Genomic DNA, 22,916 nt, shown 5'->3' with positions numbered 1-22,916 from the left:
GCAGACAGCTCACCAACAGCAAAAGCAAATACAGGCTATGGCTGCCTTAGAGAAGGGCAAGTCACCTCCGCATTTGGCTATTGTGCTGGACCGGTAGTCAATGACGGGTACGACCCTCTCATTTGCATACCAACCTAAGGCAGACCGACAACCATGATGTTGCCGAGTTGATGACGGGTAAGGATGCCAAGTGAAAGAGGGCAACCTAAGCCAGGCACGGTCCCTTGGCCTCCCTTGGTTTATTAAAACATAAAGGGGGAGATGTGGGAAGCGAGCACAGCCGAGCCAGCCAAAGATGGAGCCCTGGCTGGCTGCCAAACCTCGTGCTGTTTGCTCCAACTCTTGGCTGATTGCCAAGGCTCGTGATTCCCGCTTGTTTACTCCAAAGTATGGAGAGGCCAAACAGGTGCTGCCAGCCTGATGATCTTGCTACGTGCCTAATGAGCTACACTCTGCCTGGCCGCTGCACGTGTGTGAGCCCTGATTGGTACCGGCTGGGGGGAGGGCTGTTGGAAACGCTATATAAAGAGCTGAAGTGTGTAATAGAGAGGGAGACAGCATCATAGTGAAGAGAATATGAGAGAGAATAAGAGAGAATAAAGGAAGAAAGAGAAACAGAAGCTTGAACTTCACCTTGGTGTCTGTGTCGTCTTTCCTGGACTCTGCTGGACAGAGTCCTGGCTCGCGACACTACTAAGGTAGCTGTACCACTGAAAAGTCCCAAACTTCGTTCATTTTGACCTCTTTTGTCATATGCAGTTCTACGAAAGGTAGTCCACATTAGAAATTCAGTTGAATGAATTACAGTTTTGTGGTAACAACTTTATTTTTATTTTATGCATATCAGTGTTTTGATTGTGTGTATAAGTGCAGCTGTGTCACGCAATGCCTATGGTGACCAGAAAAGGGCATGTGGTACCACACTCCCCTCGGATATGCTGAAGAGGTAAAGGCAGGAGAATCACAAGTTTGAGGCCACTCTATTCTGAGATGGAATTTTAACAATTCTGGGTCATCATAGACATATATATCTGCTATATGTTTCTTTTTATTGCCACAATTTTAAGCAAAGATCTGCTGTGGGTCCCGACAACTAGTCTACTTTAAGATGGCTGGTGATGGGCATTTCGAGACCAGAGGAAACAGCTAAAATAAAACTACACATAATGTGCTCTAGTTTGCCTATATTTCTTTTCTTTTTTTAAAATTTTTCATTTAATGACCACATGATTAAAAGAAGCATTTCTTTACAGCTTTAACATATTCAGTAAAAATTCCAGAGCAAGGATACATCACTTTCAAAAATGGCTGTAAATTTTTAGGTTCACAGTTGAATTAATACAGTTATACAATATTGAACATAAACCCTGTAAGACATAAAATTGAGTGAGTTTTTACCCTTTAAAGATCTCCATTTCATTTTAAAATATGCCATTTCCTACATTTTTAATGCTACTAACGCTTAGATATTTGCACATGTGTTTTTAATCTCTATGTATCTGATTTTTACTAGTCACAGTCAGTTACACTCAGATCCTTGGCACTTAAGTATGGATATAAAGTCATCAGGTAGATTTCAATGGTAATGTTTATCACCTCTACTAATTAACATGAAGTAAATTTTAATGCTTCCTCCTCAAATATAACTTTTCTTTTTAATTTGTTGATTTGTTGTATCTCATACAGAACATCCCACACAATCTTTTTCATCTATACACCCACTTCCCAAATGGTACCCTCCCTTAGCGTTCCCCCCTAAACTGGAGCCCGTATACTCTGTCATCTCTATTACTGTCCACTGTGTTGTCAGTGCCCCCAGCCATTCCCCAGTGTTCTTGTCCATCTGCTGAGTCTAGTCACCCTGTCTAGAATTCCTTGTTTTAGGAAGATCAGCTGTTCCTCATCTAGCAGCAATCAGTTGTCAATATTCCTTTAGATAAGATTGGGGTCTGCTGTTCATTTTCCCAGTTTTATGCTGGGTTACTGTCTGCGAGTCTTTTGGGCCATCCTGACCAACAACTCAAGAAGGTATCTCCTGTTTGGCATTGTTTCTTGTTATGTAGCCTTTAGCTATACATATGGACTCTTAAAAATTATATTGACCTCATTAATCTTTAGTTATACTTTCCTTTTGTGTGTTTAAGACCCTACAATTGGCCCAGATAAACCAATTTATTTTTACTCTTAAGGTCGTTTGAAGATCTGTTCCTCAGGGGGAACATGGGCTTGGGAGGAGCCCCTGGCTCCATTCTTTTACCAGCTCTATGTGAAGATAAGTCAAATGTCCTGCTCAACCATAGCTGGCTTCGCTTGGAAGCATGGACGAAATGTTTCCTCTGTGTTGACCTTTCTCTTTGTAGACTAGACACTGATTCAAGTCCATCTGGTAGGGTCTCCATGGCCTCCTTGATCAAGAGGACAGGTGACTAACCACAGTTACAAGACATTTTGAGTGATGCTCATAGTCCCCTGGAACTTAGTCGATCTAGGAGGGAAAGGAGCAAAAACTGACCTTTATGTCCCTTTGTCCAAATTAGTATAGGCTTCATAGGATGGCTGTATGCTTGGGCAAAGACCAAACACTCTCAGATAAACCTTGCCTAGACATATATTATTTCTTTGATCTGGTTGTATGTATAATTTGTCAGTAGGTTGTTGGATTCATATGGTTCCCTCTGGTTTTTAAAACTAGCTAGGCATTATTTATCTCTCATATTGTCTAACCCTCCCACCATGGTTTCCCCATGTAAGGTGTCCCCGTTTTTTTTCCATTTCTCCCTTAATACCCTTCTCCTATGGTCCTACCTCTCTTGAGCTCCTTCCTTCCCTTTATCCCCTAGGTTCCTTGTATACCCTTCCCTTCCCCTGCCCCTTAAAATAAACTAATTTTTATCCCTATCTCCTTTGTTAAGGCCTGTTTCCTACTGTTCTTCTCGCTCAGATTCTTTCTTTTCCTTTACCTCCCTGGTTCCTTTTCACTATCCTGGTTCCTATATTTATGTCTGGATACATACTCACTTATAGAGGATTTGGTGCTAGGATCCACATATGAGGGAGAACATATGTCATTTTTGTTTATTTTTTTCCTGAGTCTGTGTTACTTCACTTAGTGTAGCAGTTTCTAATTCCATCCATTTACCTGCAAATTTGATTTCATCTTTCTTTACTGCTGAGTAAAACTCCATCGTGTAAATGAACCACATTTTCACTATCCACTCATCAATTGAGGGACACTTAGGTTGCTTCCATCTCTTAGCTATTGTGAAAAGAGCAGCAACAAACATGGATGTACAAGTGTTTCTGCAATAGGATGAGTTCTTTGGGTATATGCCAAGGAGTGGTATAACTGGGTCAAATGGTAGGTTCATTTGTAGTTTTTTAAGAGTTCTCCACACTGCTTTCTATAGGGGTTGAACAAGTTTGCAGCCCCACCAGCAGTGGATGAGTGTTCCCCTTTCCCCATATCCTCTCCAACATTTGGTATCATTTGTTCTCTTGATCTTAGCCAGTTTGACTGGGGTAAGATGAAATCTTAAAGTAGTTTTAATTTGCATTTCCCTAATTATTAGTGATGTTGAACACCTTTTAAGATGCTTCTTAGCCATCTTTCTTTCTTCTTTTGAGAACTCTGTTCAGTTCCTTAGCCCATCTTTTAATTCAGTTAATTCCTTTCTTGAGTCTTTGTTTTTTGAGTTTGTTATATATTCTGAATGTTAAATCTCTGTCAGATGTATCGCTTGTCAAGATTTTCTCCCATTCTGTGGATTTTCTCTTCACTTCCTTGGTTGCTTCTTTTGATGTACAGAAGCTTTTTAGTTTAATGAGGTCCCATTTGTTGATTCTTGACCTTCTTTCCTGGACAGTTGATATCTGGTTTAGAAAATCCTTTCATATACCTCTGTCTTGTAGGTTATTGCCAATGTTTTCTTCTAACAATTTCAGAGTTTCAGGCTTCACACTGAGGTCTTTGATCCATTTGGAGTTGACTTTTGTGCAAGGTGAAAGATAGGGGTTTAGTTTCATTCTTCTACAGGTGGAGATCCAGTTTTGCCAGCACCATTTGCTGAACATGCTGTCTTTCCTCCAGTGCATGTTCTTGGCCCCTTTGTCAAATATCAGGTGGCTGAAATTGCATGTACTCATTTTTTGGGTCTTCAATTTTGTTCCATTGATCTACTGGTCTATTTTTGGGCCAGTACCATATTGTTTTTATGACTATAGCTCTGTAATACAGTTTAATATCTGGTATATTATTCACCCCAGCATTGCTCTTAGTGCTCAGTATTTACCTGTGTTTTTGTAAGTTAAAAAAAAAACAGAATTTTATTCTATTTTAATAATTAAATTGCTTATACGTGCCACATATTTTATGTTGTTTCTTCTTGATGAGCACCTGTGTTGATTACATGTCTTGACTTATATGAGCCATGCTATAGTACAAATGGAACTCCAGATTGCTCTGAATAGTTCTTATTTCCCTTGAATATGGAGCCAACAGTAGGATAGTGCTCTCATGTAGTAGTTCTACGTTGAATGTTTTGAGGGACCATTATAGTCTATTTCATACTAGCTGCATTAGTTTATATTCCTAGCATTATTTATGAGACCTCAGTGTTTATTATCTTGTGTATCAGCGAACCATTTCATATTCAAGCATTGACATCTTATTGTCGTTTGTATTGTCCTTTCCCCGAAGAATAGGGGTGTTAAGCATTTGTTCATCCGTTTACCACTATTCATTTGTCATGTTTGAGAAATAGGTCTACAGACCTTTTACTCATATTAAACAGATCATTTCATTTCCTAATATTTGTGTGTTTGAGGTTCTTATATTTTAGAATTTAATTTCTTTTTCAGTGAATAGTTTGCCTGCATTTTCTCATTTTAAATGTCAATTTGATCTTTATTATTTGCTTGCTTTTCTATACAAATGATTTTGAGATATATGTCATCACATGTGTTGACATTCTGCTTCTGTTTCACATATTTTAAATCTGTCTATCTACAGCATTGATCTAACATATTTCTTCTCTGTTCCGGGAGTTTCAGAGTTTGGAGTCTTTTTTTCACACACATACATAAAATTATTTTTATATTTCTTTGTTTTGTGTGTGTAGGTGCTTGTGTGATTTTATGAGTGTGCCACTGCATGTCACTGCTGTCTTCTGGACATCACAGAACAAGTTGTCAGAGTTCATTCACTCCCTACTATCATGTGCAATCCAGGGATCACACTCAGGTTATCAGAACTGATGACAGGCCACCTTACCCACTGAGCAATTTCAGTGACATAGTTTCAGGTCTCAAATTTTCAATCCATTTTTAGTGGATTTCTCTATATGATTATAAAAAAGAGGCTGTTGCTTCCATTGCCTCAGTCGGTGCATATCTATAGTTCTCACTGTGAGACCTGTTCTGAGCCTATTTTTTCCAAGGTCTCACTATCGATCACTAAATGGTCTGGAACTCTGTTTTTAGATCAACTGGCCTACAGCTCTAGAGATTTGCCTGCATCTCCCTCCCGAGTGCAGTAATTAAAGCTATGTGGTTTGAATATAATTTTGGAAGCCTTTTTGATCATCTGTTAACTGGATTCATTAGCCATATTGCCATCACTGCAAAAATTCCAGAGAAAAATATCTTAAAAAGGAAGAAAAGTTATTTTTGCTTATAGTTTTCCAAGATTTCAGTCAATGTTTGCTTTGCAATTTCACTTCAGGAAAGTAATCTTAAAAGGAAAGCAGATTTATTTTTGCTTATAGTTTTCAAAGATTTCTGTCAATTTTGTTTGGCAATTTCACTTCAGAAAAATCTCTCAAAAGGAAGGAAGATTTATTTTTGCTTATAGTTTTCAAAGATTTCAGTCATATTTGCTGGGCAGTTTCACTTTGATCCTGGCAGGGACAAAATGCTATTTCAGTGTTGTGTATCTCATTGCAGCTCCAAAGCAAAGAAAGGGACTCCTATCCCTCATCCCTTCTTGACTATTTCCCTAATGGCCTCATTTCCTTTTACTGGATTCTTTCCTACAACACCACTGACTGGTGACATGGATTTTTACCCCTGAACTTTAGCAAAGTATGGTACTACATAAGCAGGGTTTTATATTAGGTTGTCCATTTCTTTTCCATATATTTATGCTGTTTTTGTTACTATCTCTTTGCTGTTCTTTGAAGACTCGTATTATAAGGACTTCAGGTTTCCCTTCCTTGTTTTTGATACTGTGTATAGCAGTTTTCCAATTCTATGAAGAATATAATTAGTATTAAGATGAGAATTTTATTGAATCCATGAATCGCTTTGAGTAGTACAGCTCTTTAATAGAATTAATACTTCCCTTCCAGAAACAAAAACTATGGTGTCTTTATATATTTCCTGAGACAAGGCTTCACTGTGTATTGCAAGCTAGTCTTGAGCTCATGGTTTCTGCTGTTTAGACATTGGACCTGGGCTGTTTTCACTCAGGACGCTTTGTATTACTGCTTGAATCTTTTATTTGTTAAAATGTTGATCTCCATTTAATTTTGGTGGTTCCATTGAATTTAAAAATTCTTCCATTTCTTTTAGCTTTTCTAATTCAATGGAGTATATGTATTTTAAGTATTCCCTTATAATGTTCTGGATTTCTCTGGTATCTGTTAATATTTCCCCATTAATTTCTGATTTTGTTGATTGGATTTGTTCTTTCTTTCTTTTGGTTAGGTGGGTAAGAGTCTGTCTATCTTGCTTATTTTTTCAAAGACCAAGCTCTAACCAGGCATGGTGGCACATGCCTTTAGTCCCAGCACTCAGGATGCAGAGGCAGGTGGATCTCTGTGAGTTCAAGGCCAACCTGGTCTACATAGTGAGTTCCAGGACAGCTGGGGCTACAGGAGATCCTGTCTCAAAAAATAAATAAGATGGATTTTGAGTTTGGTTTGTTCTCATTTTTCAAGATTCTAGAGTTCTACCATTAAGTAATTTATTTGTGTATTTTTTTGATGTTTTTAATTAAAAAGTTTTTTTAATATTTCATTTATTTATTCATTTATTTTATTTTATGTGTATGAGTATATTGTCTTCATGTATGTAACTGCACCCATGTAGTGCAATGCCCTCAGAGGTCAGAAGTAGGCATTGAATCCCCTGGAACTGGAGTTCCAGATGGTTGCTAGCCACCATGTAGGAGCTAGGAACCTAACTTGGGTCCTCTGCAAAAGCCACCAGTGCTCTTCATTGCTGAGCCATCTCTCCAGCCCCTCTTTTCTGATTTTTTAGTGTAGACTTTGGGCTATTAACTCCCTTCTCATTCAATTTAAATATTCTATGAGTTTTCTAATTTCTTGATGTTTTCTCTGTGTCCACTGATGTTTACTTAAATATTCTTGAAATATTCCAGTCTTTGAAGAATGTGAATATAAATTGTCTTTAATGAAAGCTTCCAATTCATTGTTCACAAGACTCTTCTTGAATTGAACCTTTCTCCTGGACCTGATATAGTACTCTTGACATATTTTTTATATTATTTTCCTTTTAAAAATAGGACACTTCAAGTCCAAACCTGAGTTGATATTCAAGTTGGAGCATGGATTCGCACCATGGACTGTAACAGAAGCCTCAGTTCAGAACCTCCTTGGTGAGTGAATGCATAATGAGTAAGATAAGCCAGAAAGACATATCAAATATTGGTCACATTGAGCACTCTTTACCAGCTTGTATTCCAAAGCAGTCTTGATGACAGCTGGGTTGAAGATCAGAAACTTAATTTTTGCAGTTTCTGAAGAGGATTAACTATTTCAACCTGTCTTCTTGGTTTGGTTTTGGTTTGGGGTTTTGGGGGGCTTTTGTCTTCTTTGGGTTTTTTTCCCTGAAATATATTTTCTAAAGTTTGCCAAAATCAATCCATGCTTAAAATTTTTTATTGGCTAGTTTACATAATTTCTCAATTTTTAAATTTTATATCTTATCCCATTTTATATCTTAGTTTTTTATTAGCCTTTTGTTGATACATTCTACCCTCATTTGCTCTTTGTAATAAATTGATTTCAGTCTTTATGTATGTATGGAGATTCACTTTTTATAGGCACACCATTTACGAACCATTTGTTGAAAGTTTTATATTTCATTTTGTTTTTAATTTTGTTTTTCCAGTATAAATAGTTATTCTGTAGGTTACTAGAAAATGTTTAGCAGCTACACATTCAGAATGGGATTAAGATTAGTTTTGGTAATACTGTAGCTTTGCTAATAGGCTTAAAATAAATATAATACATGTGCATGTGTTGTACCCTGATCCTGTGACCCCCAGTGACCACCAAGGAGTCCGGAGAGTATGCAAAAGCAAAGACCCTTTATTCGGGCTTAAGTTCGGGCCCTCAGATTTCACCGACTCAGTGGATCCGTACTGAGCGCCCCAAACTATGGTGGGGTACACTTTTAATATGGAAGTTTCGCAGAAGACCATGCATGCCAAGCATCCTTTAAAATGATGGGATGGTCTTATGCCCTGAGTACAGGGAAGATTCTTATTGGTAGGGGCTGTCTTTAGGGCATTGGAATGTGCTGACTATTATCTGTGGGGCCAGAAGTTTCTGTTTTTACCTTATAAAGCTGCTATATGCCCAGGCTTGCTTGATCTGTGCTTTCCAGGATGGGGGTGGTAGCTGAAGATTACAACACGCCTGAAACAGCTAGCCAAAATGGAGTTAGTGCTGTCTTAAGCCAAGCAAATTACAGAAACAGAAAGAAGCAGGTAGACGAGTCGGAGTCACATTTCCCTCTCCTAGTAAATAGGGATGACCCAGTCATGGGTCTGGATCGTGATCTCTAATGAGATTGCCTACGGGCTGATACTGGGACCTCAGGACCATGAGTTGTACTGCATTTACCCACTCTCTAACAAAGGAAGTCAGCTGATTGATAATACATGGCCCAACAGTTAACACTAGTAGGAGAAGGATTATGGTCCCAGCCAAGGCTGAAAGTAGAGTGGTAAGCCAGAGAGACCAATTGAACAGTTGTTCATACAAATTTTGTGGCTTTGTAGGTTGGTATCTGGAGACGAGTTCCTGGCAGAGGTGTTTGAGGGTTTTTACATTTTCTTCAACAATACTGGACTCATTGACAAGCAGCAATTTTCCCCCAGAACCATGCAAGTCCCTCCCTTGTTCAGCTGTGATTAGGTCCAGAGCTCGCCTGTTTTGAAGCACCACTCCTGCAAGTGCGTTCGTTTGTCACTGGAGGGACTCAAGGCTGTTGGTTGTGGATGCCATTGCCTGGTCTAACTTGTCCTGGAAGTCCCCCGCCAGATGATTGGTTTGAACGATAGCCGCAGTCACTGCGCTCCCGGCACCTACTGAGAGGGCGAGTCCCAGACCCACTAACGGGAATGAAGATTTCTCTCCACAATCGGGTGTGGAGAAGAAGAGCAGCCTCTTCCTCCTCTAACAAGTACACCTGGGGGTGATGATTACTGGAACACAAAAGGCAGGCTGAGAGGAATTAATGAGAGTCAAAATGTCTCCCCCACACCAGAGAAAAAGGGGAAGGCTGATGCACACAGTTCCAGAGTCAAATAAGCAAGGCATTTGTAATGGGCAGGAATGGCTGCACCAGAAATGCAAAGTGGGTAGTCAGGTGATTGTTCAAAGAGGGGAATGGCCGCCAAACAGGCATCAGAGGAGCTATTTCCTGAGGTCTTAGAGAGGGGGGCATTAACTAGTACTGCAGTCACCAAAGGTCTGTTGCTAGACGCACAAAGAAAGCAATTAGAGGCATCGGGGTGGTTGGTGATGGGTAAAAAGTCCACATATTGTATATATTGATCCCAGGACATGGTTGATTTTATCTGCTCCTCCGTTGGCTTTTCCTGTACAATAATGCTATGATGGGTCAGTATAGGCTGAACTGCCGGCACAAGCTGGCAGGAAATGTGGAAATCAATGGTGGGGTAACTGGTGGAAACCCCTGGGTAGAACTTTCCTACTACCCCAGTATGCCAGCGTTTGTCCCAGGGATCTGCAACATATATTCAGGAATAACGTTGGCTATTTTCCAGTAGGAATATGGACCTCTCCTTCCCTGTGATCCTTATTTGTCCCCAGGTTAGGCCTGTCTCTAGCTTTCAGGAGAAGTAGCGGCACCCTCCACAGAGGGCACTGTCTTTTAAACATGACGAGTCTGTCTGCCGATAAGGAAAGCAGACATATTCATCATTTGTGTGGCTACTGGCATTGGGGTACACTATGATGTCTAGGGGTTCTCGGCAGCCCACTAGGGGGCAGTTGGCCATGCCAATCACCTGGTTTCTCCCCTGGTACATTTCCCTAACAGAGAATCTCCAGAGCATAGTGTTGGGAAGGTTAGGGTGAGCATTGCCAGAGGACAATATAGAAGCCTTTAAGAACAATAAGTCTTAGTTTGAGAGGGTTGCCCACGTCTTGTGGACTTCCCATCTTTTGGGATCCGGTGCAGCAATGAGCAGAGGGCGAAGGTCGTCTGGGTCTGGGTGTGCACTTGCTAGCCGGATGTGGGTGTGATGAATCCAGGCAGTAACTCCGTCTACTTTCACTGCAGTCAGGGTAGTCAGGAGCACCATTTATGGTCCTTTCCAGTGAGGTTCTAGAGTCTCACAGCCGCATACTCAATCGCCATGCTGGTAGTTGTATAGGGTAAGAGGAGGATCAGTCTCATAAATATCTTTCAGATGGGGCCACATGTCCTTGTGGGCGTGTGCCACAGCCTCAAGAGAATCAAGCAATTGACGGTTATCAAACTCAGCAATTAATTTAGCTTTTAAATTGGGGAGGATGGGAGAGGGTCTTCCAAACATGATTCCAAATGGAGTTAAACCTAACAGGTAGGGTGAGTTTCACACCCTATATAGAGCAAAGGGAAGGAGAGCCACACAGTCCCCACCAGTCTCCATGGTTAATTTAGTAAGGGTCTCTTTTAGTGTTCTATTCATTCTCTCTACCTGTCCAGATTTGGGGCCTACATGCACAGTGTAATTTCCATTTTGCCCCCAATATTTTGGCTAACTCTTGTGTTACCTGAGAGGCGAAGGCCAGTCCATTGTCTGAGCTCAGAAGAGCCGGCACACCATACCTTGGAAGAATGTCTTCCAGTAGCCACTTGGTGACCATTTGCACAGTCTCATGCTTGGTAGGGTATGCTTCAGTCCATCCTGAAAAAGTATCTATCAGAACTAAAAGATATTTGTAACCATATTTTCCCAGTAAAGTCCATTTCCCAGTGGGCTCCAGGCTTGGAGCCTCTCAACCAGGTCCTCTATTCTTTGGGAAAGTTCTCAGTATTCATCAGCCTACAACTAAGACATTTGGAGGTGATTAAATCGACATGTGATCGTAGGTTCAGAACCTTGAAATGAGCGTTTCATCAGAGGTCTTCTGTCTTTTGAGTGCCCAGGTGGGTAGTCCAGTGGATGTAATTGAGAAGATCATTGGCTAGATTACTTGTCAGGATAATCCTACAGTCCCCTGTATGCCACCAGGCATCAACCTTTTGGGTCATGGGAAGTTTGTATATCAGCCTCAGGTCTTCTGAGAATAATCAGGTTGGTCTGGTAGCATGGGTGGCCCTGGGTCTGGCAGATGGAGAGCCAGGACTAAGGTGCTTTCAGGGCTATCTCCTTGGCAACCTGGTCTGCCCTCTGGTTTCCTCGAGCTATAGGCATATCTGTCTTCTGGTGCCTGGGGCAATGGATGATAGCCAGTTTCTTGGGTAGCCATAGGGCAGCCAGTAAGTCTAGGATCTCTTGTTTATTTTTAATAGTCTTTCCCTCAGCTGTGAGCAGCCCCCTCTCCTGGTAGGTAGCCCCATGTACATGGGCTGTGGCAAAGGCATACCGGCTATCTGTATGCATGTTTAGTTTTCTCTCCTTGCCTTATTTAAGAGCCTTGGCCAAGGCTATCAGCACAGCTCTCTGGGCTGAAGTCCCCACAGGTAAAGCCACCACCCAGACAGTTTTGGTCTCTGTTACTACTGCTGCCCCCGTATACCTCTGTCCATTTTGGGTGAAACTGCTGCCATCGGTGAACCAAGTGGCTTCTGCATCAGGAAGCGACTGGTTGGTCAGGTCTTTTCTGAGCCCGTGCACTTGGCTCAGGATCCCCACACAATCATGCAAGGGCATGTTCAGGTCCAGATCAGGCAGCAGGGTGGCCAGATTGAGGGCCAAGTCTTCATGGAAGGCTTCATCTAACAGGGTGGGTGAATTTTTGAACCCTTGTGGCAGGTGGGTCCAAGTCAGCTGCCCATTGAAACCAATCTCCTGGTCTTGCCATTCAAAAGCAAAGAAAGGCTGGCTCTCCTTGGCCAGAGGCAGGCTAAAGAAGGCATCCTTCAGGTCTAGCACTGTGTACCAGTTTCTGAAAGGTGGCAAGGAACTCAGGAGAGTGTAAGGATTAGTTACCACTGGATGAACATCCATAACCCGCTTGTTTACCTCTCTCAAGTCCCAGACTGGCCGTTAGTTGGTTGAATTTGGCTTTTTGACCAGCAGGAGGGGGGTATTCCATGCCAATCAGCAAGGCACCAAGACGCCCTGATCTCTCAGGCACCTGATATGAGGAATAATCCCCAGCCTGGCCTCCTGGGACATAGGGTACTGTTTAACTCTGGCTGGTGGGATTCCAGGCTTAAGCTCTATCCAGATGGGGGGGCCAGTGGGCTGCCATCCCCATGCCCCTTGTCTCTGCCCAGGCTGTGGGGAACTCCTTTAGCCAGGTGGAAACCTCCTCCTTTGGTGTAGAGGCCAGTTTTTGATGTAACCTAAACTCATCTTCCAGTTGTAGGGTGAGTACCTGGATTGGGTGGCCTTCTTGATCGTCATTTGGGCTCCACTAGAGGTGAAATGAATGTGGGCTCCAATTTTGGTGAGCAAGTCTCTGCTGAGGAGTGGGTAGGGGCACTCTGGCATGACCAGGAAGGAGTGGGACACCTGACCCTTGCACAGGTCCACTTTTCTTTGGGTGGTCCATGAGTATTGGTTCATGCCAGTAGCCCCCTGTACCCAGGACTTTTTATGTGATAGTTTTCCTTGGAGCTCAGTTAATACCAAGTGTTGGGAACCTGTGTCTACATGGAAGTTCACAGGTGTCCCCTCCACTTTGAGGGTTACCCTAGGCTCAGGGAGGGGATCCAAACCCCAACCCCCCAGCCGTTCATTTCTCTGAGCTTGAGGGTTTGCACTCCTTCTCAGGCCCTGCCTTGCCCAGCAGGTTTTTCTGGGCAATCTTTCATCCAGTGGCCCATCTATTTGCAATAGGCACATTGGTTCCTCTGTAACCTTTGTTGCCCTTACTGGGGTTTCCTACCTGAGTCCGCAGGGAAGCGGACTACAAACACAGTTGGCGTTCCTGCTCATCAGGCAACTTTGTAGTCATAGCCAGAAGGATCTTAGCAAAGTCTCAGGTTTGCTTGGTGCTCGCAGTGGCTGCAGCTCATGCCTGTTTGTCTTCTGGGCTTTCTCTGTGGTTATAAACCCTCTCTGCCACTGCCAAAAGCCCCGGTGGAGTCTTATTTGCCACTCTATCTAGTTTTTGTAATTTGCGCCTGTCGGGTGCTGACTGGTTGACAAAGGCCAATACGACTGCATTCTTGTTTTCTGGTGCCTCTGGATTCATGGGTATATAAGTGCAGGACGCCTCAAGGATCCTTTCTAAAAAGGCTGCTGGGGATTCTGTCTTGCACATCACTAATCTTAGCCAAATTAGTTGGGTGCCTTGCAGCAGCCCAGAACCCCGCCCCCCATTAGAGTCTGGCGGTAGACCCGGAGCCTCTCCTTACCTTCTGCCACATTGAAGTCCCTGTTTGGTTGGACTAACAGGAAGGCTTCATTGATCAGCACCTGGTTGGTGGTGAGATACCCATCCACCCCAGGGACCAGTTTCCAGGCCTTAGTTTGGTTCTGGTCCCTCTCCTTGGTGGTAAATAGAACCTATAATAGCTGCTGGATGTTGTCCCAAGTGGGCTGATGGGTGAAAAGAAGAGATCAATAAGGCCCTGTGGTTTCTCAGAGAATCTGGCCATTTGCAATTTCCAATTATAGAGATCACTGGTGGCGAATAACCATTATTGCATTTGTTGGTCTCCTGCCTCATTAAGGGGTCCCACTGCCCTTAAGGGGAGGATGGTGGAGTCTGCCACCACTCATGGCTGCCCTCCTGGACCCTCCTCCGAGTTTGAGGAGGGCTCTCATCCCTAGAGGCTTGGGCTGCCTCTGCCTCCCCTGGGGGTTCCAAATGCCCTGGCTGTGCTGGTGGTGTGGGCAGATATGGGGGAGGCTCAAACAGAAGTTCTTCCTACGTACCGCCCTGGAGGACAGGATAAAGAGGGACAGACAGCTTAGTTTCACTTTTCTGCCACACGTCCTCACGCAGGGTGAGGATGGCTGTCTTTGAACCCTGCAGTGGCAAAAAAGGTTTGAGCCATTCAGGGGGCTCCTCAACCAGGACCTGCCAGGTTTCAATATAAGGAACCTGGTCGTGGTGTACTGGTCACCCAAAAATAATGTTTTTAACCCTGTAATTAGTGGGGAGGTCAAATGTTCCCTCCTTAGGCCATCCAACATTGAAGGTTGGCCATTCATTCCTGCAAAGGACAAAGAGTTTGCCTTTCTTCTCTTCTAGTCCTTGTTCTCTAGCCTTCTTTTTGAAGCCAGAAAAATGATCGTGGGAAAGACTTAAAGGTGTTACTTGACTTTGTCCCATGTCTATAACTAAGTAAGTCACAAATATCATGGACAACACAGAGACACACACTGACAAAACAAGAACTGAAAGTGGGATGTCAGCCTCTCACCGCTCTGTGGGCGTGACCTGCCTTTCCCTTCCAAAGTTAGAAGTGGGATCCAATCCCTATCAGGTGGGTCCGGGATGTCTCCCGAGTCCCACGGCCTGGGGTCTTCCAACACATCTGCCTAGACCACCAACAGGCTAACAAGGTAACGGGGACTCAAAACCAAGAGCGTGCAACACACACAAACAAGAGGACAAAGACACTTACCTGCCAGACCAGGTTCAATGCTACGGGGGTCTTGTGGGGGGTCTTGGGAATCCTGGACAAGCTCCCATATGTTGCGCCCCAATCCTGCGACCAAAAATGGCCACCAAGAAGTCCAGAGAGTATGCAAAAGCAAAGAGCCTTTATTCAGGCTTAAGCTTGGGCCCTCAGATTTTACCGGGGCAGAGGATCCATACTGAGAGCCCTGAATTAGGGTGGGGTACGCTTTTATATGGATGTTTCACAGAAGCTTGCATGTGCCAAGCGTCCTTTAAAATGATTGGATGGTCTTATGCCCTGAGTAGGAGAAAGATTCTTATTGGTAGGAGCTGTCTTTAGGGCACTGGAATGTGCTGACTGTTAATCTGTGGGGTCTGAAGTTTCTGTTTTACCTTATAAGGCTGCTATATGCCAAGGCTTGCTTGAGCTATAGCTTTACAGGATGGGGGTGGTAGCTGAAGATTACAGCATACCTGAAACAGATAGTCAAAATGGAGTTAGTGCTGTCTTAAGCCAAGAAAATTACAGAAGCAGAAAGAAGTGGTTAGACGAGTCAGGGTCTCACACATGGAGGTCCATGTTTACTGAGTCATTATTCTCAGTAGGTAAGATATTATCCTATTTTCCCATCATTATATTCATCTGTAAGTATACATAAAAATGTAGTATTATTCAACCATAGAGAAGAATCAGCTGATTGTGTTTGCATGAATGGAAGTGCCTGTTTTCATGTGAAATAAGTCAGAATTAGAATGAAAAAAGGTTTTTTTTTCTCTCATTCTGAATATACATTGGAAGTCAAATTTAAAACAGTAAAATCAGGTGGATCCAGAGTAAAAATTCAGCTTAAGTGAGAGTATTGATCAAATGTATATTATTTTCCATAATTAAAGTGTAGTTAAAAATCTTTAAAATTTTTGTGTTTTCCCTGTGAATCTACAGAATATGGAAAAGGTTTCTCTCTAAATTTACACTTCATTAATCATCAGGGAACACATACAAGAGAGAAGCACTTTGAATGTACAGACTGTGGGAAGGCTTTCTCTAGGAAGACACACCTTACTCTATATCAGACAGCTCATAGAGGAAAGAATAGGTATGAATGTGGAGAATGTGGGAAAGCATTCTCATACAATCAACTCATTTTACGTGAGCTCATACAGGAGAAAAGCCTTGTGAATGTATAGAATGTGGGAAAACGTTCTCCTACAAATCACAACTCATTTTACACAAGAGAGCTTATACAGGAGAGAAGCCATATGAATATACAGAATGTGGGAAATCCTTCTTCTGAAAGGCTACACTTGCTCTTCATCAGAGAGAGGCCATATGCATGTACAGAATGTGGGAAGGCTTTCTATGTCAAGTCACACCTCACTGATCATCACAAAACTCATACAGGAGAGAAGCCCTATGAATGTACAGAATGTGGGAAATCTTTCCAATGAAATTATACCCTTACTTTTTGCCAGAGAACTCATACAGGAGAGAGGCCCTATGCATGTACAGAATGTGGAAAGGCTTTCTCCTTAAAGTCACTCCTTACTGATCATCACAGAACTCATACAGGTGAGAAGCCCTATGAGTGCACAGAATGTTGGAAAACTTTCTCATACAAATCAAAACTCATTGCACATCAGAGAATGCATAGAGGAGAGAAGCCCTATGAATGCAAAGAAGGTAGGAAATCTTTCTACCAAAAGTCACAACTCATTGATCATCAGAGATTTCATACAGTAGAGAAGCTCTATGAATGCATAGAATGTTGGAAAGTTTTCTTCCAGAAGTCAAAGCTCACTGTTCATCAGAGAACTCATACAGGGGGAAAGCTCTATGAATGTACAAAATGTGGGAAAACTACCACAATTCAGTCCTCACTGTACATATGAGAACTCATACAGGAGAGAAGTGCTATGAATGCACAGAATGTGGGAAATCTTACTACTATAACTCACATCTCACTGCCCATCAAAGAACTCATATAGGAGAAAAACCCTATGAATGCACAGCATGTGGCAGAGCTTTCTTTTGCAAGTCAAGCCTCACACAGCATCAGATAAGTCATACAGAAAGGAAGCATTTTGAAAGTATGAAGTTATATGAGATAGCTTTCTATTCCAAGCATCAACGCAGCCTGCATCAAAAAATTTTCTTCCTGAGGGGAGGTAAGTAACATCTATAGTCTCCTACTAGAGTCATATTAAACAAGCAGTGTTTTCTTTTCACCATAGTTTCTTGGTGAACCAACAAATTTATTGGGCTTCCTTATTGAGTAGTCAGAAGGGTTACTGGACAAGAGCATGTGAGTGACCCTAAAGCAGACACAAAGAAAGTCTTTGCCTTGTTTTGGTGTTGTCTTCCCCATAACTTCCTCTGTGTAGCCCTCTTCCCAATTTCTTTCCTCTAGCTCCTTTCTGATGCCACATGCAGCTAGGGAGGAGCTACATACCTGTGAAGAGTGACTGTATACTCAGATACTCTAATGACCCTCCCTGAACCCTCAATCTAGAAGGGAATGTCTAGAGTTAATAAGCTCAGCTGTGTCAAATGCCTTTAACAATTTCTGAGATATACATTATATTTACTAGCATCTCCACAGACCAGCACATCACAGGATGACAGGGGCCACTGTAGCATCTCTTAAGTCATTCTGAACAAAACAGAAAGACTGTGGCAATAGAGATAGCAGGCATAGTGTACATCCATATAAAATGCACAAGCAAGACAAGAATGAAATCTTCATTCCTAATCTTGGTGCTCCTGATTGTGTACTTTCAACCCAGTGCCTGCTATTGCAGAGTGCTTCATTCCCAACACCTCAGGCTGTGAGTGACAGTGGGTTAACTGAGGATGAAGGCTTCCTGAGATAGAGGAGCCACTGATTGAAGGAGTCTTTTTATTTTCTGTAATCTGCTCCTCAGAATCTAGAGGCTCAAACCCTCCATTTGAGCTATAGCAACTCTCATTATGTGCTGGTTTATGAGATGGCAGTCAGGAATCCAGGTTCTTCCTAAATTCTTCATGAATTCTTAATTTCTTGCAATTTGGCCCTTGTTCCCCATTGCCTGGGGAGAAATTGTATAGCTGGGCTGGAGGCATGGCATGGTACAATAAATATCTTCATGGATTTACCTCGCTCACATAGAGTTGTTGCCTGAGGAGCTCAATATCCATGGATTGTGTGGTGATGACTGAGAAGATCATTGGGAGAGGCTTACAATATGTATGTTTCATTCTTACATGAGATGAACTCTAGTCCCATGGGTCTTTAGTAACTCCTCCTGATAGATCTCGTTCTCCCTTACATTTTCAGAATATATGAGAAGTGTGATGTCAAAGTTGGAACTATGCCCAGCTCATCCCTTAAAAGCTTTTTGCTCTCATATATTCACTAGGCATTGTCCCTTTACCAAAAAGCTGTTGGTTTGAGCTTAGTCCTTGGAAACATGACAGGGATGTGTCCTGATCATATCCTCTTGTCTTTTCCCTGAGTCTCAGCAATGCCTGATATCAGGTGTCCAATGCTTATTTGTGTTTGGTCTTTTGGTGTATCTAGGGAATGTCATCCTCTTGGTTCTCTCTTAAACAGCAGTATTTTGGGAAATGATGCTACCTTTTAGGGCAGAAGCTCCATTCTCTGCCACTGGGAGGAGGAATGTCCTGATGTCTACTTATAAAAATGCACATCCTTTCATTCAAGTTGTTGTTCTATTTATTTTCAATGGTCAAAATAATTGCTGAAAAATAAATGTTAAAAATTGTTCAAATGCCAGATGGGAGATACCTTCTTTTGAGTTGTTGGCCAGGGTGAACAAAGGGACTCCCACATATTAACCCAGCATAGAACTGGGAAAATGAATGGCAGACCCTAATCTTATCTAAAGGAGTATTGACAACTGATTGCTGCTAGAAGAGGAACAGCTGACCCTCCTAAAACAAAGACCTCTATATAGACTGACTAGATTCAACAGAAAGGCAAGTATTGGTGAATGGCTGAGGTGCCGACAACACAGCAGACAGTAGCAGGGATAACAGAGTATAAGGGCTCCAGTAGGGGGAGGGAAGCTATGGGAGGGTGCCATCTGGGAAGTGGGTGCATAGTTGAATAAGATAGTTTGGGATGTTCTGGGTGATATACACACACAGAAAAATATCAAATTTTTTAATGTATTATATTTGAGGAGGAAGCATGAAAATTTACATCATGCTAATTAGTAGAGGTGATAAACATTGCCATCAGGTGGAAGAAATCCCCTCGCTATCTATCTAGCTGTTATCTATATTTAGAAAGTGCTTCTGCTATTAATGTCTAAGACCTAAAGTGTAGATGTCCACTGTAAAGTGTTCCAAATTTTATTGTTTGTATCTTTCTGAATTTACATTTTGCTTCCACCCCTGATGATTGAACTCCTTAAACAAATACTACTATAATCTTCTGTCCTCTCAAGGCACTATGATCACTAGCATATCTAGGCTATGCCTATGGTGGAGTATCATGCCTGCTCATTAGCCACTTTCCATGAATGTATAATAAATGATAGTCCAGTTCATGAGTTTTCATTATTTTTATTTTATGTGTATTAGTGTATTGCCTATGTGTGTGTAAGTGCATCCATGTTGTGCAGTGCCCATGGAGATCAGAAGAGACTGCTGGATCCTCTGGAACTGGAGGTATGGATGGTTGTTAGCCACTGTGTGTGTGCTAGGAACAAAACCCAGGTCCTCTGCAAGAGCAGCCAGGTCTCTTAACCACTGAGCCATCTCTTCAGCCCTTTGCTCCATCTCTTAATCAATACTACATAATATTGTTTATCTGCTAAGGTTATTTTCTCAATAATTTCTAAAGTTGTCTAATATATTTTATGACTTTTTAACAGATTCCTATATAAAATGGATATTTTTCTGTCATGCCGGAGACCCCTGTGTAAACTAGCTCTTCTTTGGATCCAGAGACCCCTGAGCTAACTGTCATCTGTCTTCTTCAGGCCCAGAGTCTGCTATTCAAACAGGCATCTCGTTATGTGAACAAGCCTCCTGCTTCTGTGGGAACAGCAGTAGCCATAGGTCCAGGCCTTCTTTGCCAGCTGGACCAGGGACAGACTGTTTTCCAAAGAGGCCTCTGACCTTTGAAGGGACAGAGAGCATTACATGACCATACCTCTGACTCAGGTGAATCCTGAGGTCACCTTTTGATTAGGTCTCCAGCTGCTGAAGGACCAGGATGTCCTATGGTAACAGTTCTTTTGTTCCAGTCGGTCCAAAGAACACTTTGGGACTGGACTCCCAGCTCTGGAGACACCAGGGAGCACTGTGTTACCAGGCCTCTAGCCCTAGATCCCCCAGAGGTCCATGCAGAACCTCACCTTTGGCTCCAGTCTAAGGTCTGCATCAAGATAAAGATTTGTCTCTAGTGGTCCCAGAGGTCATTATGAGGTTCTCACTTCTGGGCATCCAATGGTCACTTCAGGAGTGACAGTTTATGCTCCTGTGGTTCCAGAGGTTACTTTGGGCCTGTGGCACTAATAACCACATCCTCCAGATAGTACATGGGCTTAGTGGGTTTGATGCGTGGTGTCCTTCCTCCAGTGGATTCACAGGGGCTAAAGGGTTATGGCCTTCTGATCCTGTCCAGTTGCCTTGGAATCCCAAGGCCTCACTCTTGGTCCTGTTGACACAAAACCAAGATGGAATCACCTCAGCAATTCCATTTGATGTTCAACACCAAATTTCACCAGTCGCATGGCTAAGCCTTATGCAAATAACCCGATAAAAAGAATCACAGAAATTAAAGTACCCAAATAGTCTTGTAAAAAAAAAAAAAAAGACAAAACTGAAAGATGAACTCATTTCAGCAGATGGAAAAAACATGACAAAGAAACATCAAGAATTAGACACAAATACCTATGTCCCAACACCCAAGTGCCCAATTATCCTACAAGTGAATCCAAAACTACAGAGATAGCTGAAATCTCTGAAAAAAAAAAGTTTTTAAAACAATAACATAGAAAAGTTAAACAGATGCATGGATTAAGGCATCTATAAGACAGTCTCCAAAGTAAATGAAACAGTCAAGGAATCCAAAATTTGGAAGAGAAACACAAATTGTTTGAACCACTGAAAAATAAACACTCAAAACTCAATAAAAGACACACCAGTTACCATCATTAATAGACAAGATTGTTCAGAAGAATGAATTTTAGGGGTAGAAGACAGTAATAAAAAACATTTAACAAAAGAAAAAATTGAGGATGGTAAAAACTTCCAGTAATTATAAGATATATTCAGGAGGTTGAACTTGGGAATCCATGGTGCAGAAGAAGAAGTAGAAATGAAATCAAATTGAATAGACACTATTCTTCAAAACCATAGTAGACATGTTTCCAATCTTAGAGAATAAGGTACACATCTTGTAGAGGTCCTGAGATCCTCTCTCAGCACCCAACTCAGGTGTCATACAATTGCCTTTAACTCCAGCTCCAAGGGGAGCCAACACCTCTGGTCTCTGTGGGCACCAGCGCTCACATACACATACCTGCACAGATACACTCACGTACACATAATTAAAAGTGAAAAATAGCTCACCTCCCTCTGCTTCCCTGATCCTACACCACACACTGCAGGCCTCTCTCCTACCCGCAGGCCTCTCTCCTACCCGCAGGCCTCCCTCCAGGGCAAGTCCATTGTACCCTCCGAGCCTTGACTCCCAGCCTCATTCACCCTCCCATCTCCCCCACCAGTCTCTCCTAGTTTGGGTCCTGTCCCATTCCTTGTCTTGGGGCCCCAGACACCTAGGGAACCAATACTGCTTCCTGATCCTTTTCACCCAGACCAATGGATTGCCTTTTCTGGGCCTCAGGAGCCCTGGTTCTGGGCCTGGCCCCGCCCTCACCTCCCTTTTTCTTCCCTGGGCCTGCACCACCCACCAGCCTCTTTCTGGGATGCAGGGGCTGACCTTTCCTCTTCCTGGTCCTTTGCATCCAGACCAACACAGCTCCTCAGTGCGGTCCCCAGGAGTCCTTGGGGCCTCTTCCTGCCCCATCTGTCTTTGCATTTCTGGGTGGCATGGCCACCAGCTGCCCTAGACCAGCATCTTTCCTGGGCCAGGTTTGCAGGCCAGTCCAACCCCCAAATTCCTGAAGCCAAAATCATTCCTGGAGGGATTCAGACCTTAGGAGAAAGCCTGGAACCATCTGACCCTCATCTGAATTGGGCATCTGTGGGAACTCCTGAAGACAAAAGCAATCCGGCCACTCCAATATAAAATTGAAAGAACCAGAAGCTTAGATGAACCAGCCTTTCATGCCCAAAAAGTAAACCACAGAGACACATAAAGTTCACAAAAAGAAGCAGACCCAAACTTGAAGGCCTGACTCTCACACAAGAATCAGAAACTAGAAAAAAATTCACATGTCAAAATCACAGGGAAAAAAAATAACATGAAAAACCAAAATAACATATACCCACCGAATACCAATAGTCCTCTAGAGGAGTACAATGAGAACCCCTAGAGATACAGGACATGGAACTCAAAATAATTATAAACATGATAAAAGAATTCAGTGAATTTAAAAAACACACACCAAAAAAAACTGAAGGAAGATAGGGATAAACTTCTGAATGAATTCAGAAAAGAGTTAGAAATATTGACGAATACTCAGGCTGAAATGAAGAAGGAAGTGCAACACTCAGTAAGCCAATTAGAAACGACAGGAGAAAGCATCGATAGGATGAACAAAATGGAAAACAGAGTATCAAGACTGGAAGATAAAGAGGTCAAACCAGACCACTCAAGCAAAGATTATAAAAAATTTAAGAAATCACAAGAATGGAATATGCAGGAAATGTGTGACACCATAAAAAGACCAAACTTATGACTCATAGGCATACAGGAAGGAGAAGAATCCCAAAATAAT

At 42.4% G+C, this 22,916-nt stretch overlaps 1 protein-coding gene across 3 annotated transcripts in view; it reads left to right on the top strand.

Moving 5' to 3' along the window:
• LOC115070821 (zinc finger protein 90 homolog) overlaps positions 1-20,340 on the top strand; it is a 38,524-nt gene extending 18,184 nt beyond the window's left edge. The window contains exons 4-6 of one of the 3 annotated variants that reach the window (XM_029564822.1): positions 7,523-7,615; positions 19,588-19,674; positions 19,989-20,340. In XM_029564822.1, coding sequence (XP_029420682.1) covers positions 7,523-7,615; positions 19,588-19,674; positions 19,989-20,155 — 347 coding nt within the window. In that variant the 3' untranslated portion in view covers positions 20,156-20,340. Of the gene's footprint in view, positions 1-7,522; positions 7,616-15,945; positions 16,637-16,711; positions 17,169-19,587; positions 19,675-19,988 lie in introns of those variants that run through there. The other 2 variants (XM_029564821.1, XM_029564823.1) reach the window with 2 other exon arrangements.
• The last annotated feature ends 2,576 nt before the right edge of the window (positions 20,341-22,916 follow it).

Source organism: Nannospalax galili, unplaced genomic scaffold, assembly GCF_000622305.1.
Source record: "Nannospalax galili isolate Female #2095 unplaced genomic scaffold, S.galili_v1.0 scaffold558, whole genome shotgun sequence".
NCBI classification, from domain to species: domain Eukaryota; kingdom Metazoa; phylum Chordata; class Mammalia; order Rodentia; family Spalacidae; genus Nannospalax; species Nannospalax galili.
The sequence above is the reverse complement of the archived record's forward strand: the minus strand, read 5'-3'. Positions and strand labels throughout refer to the sequence as shown.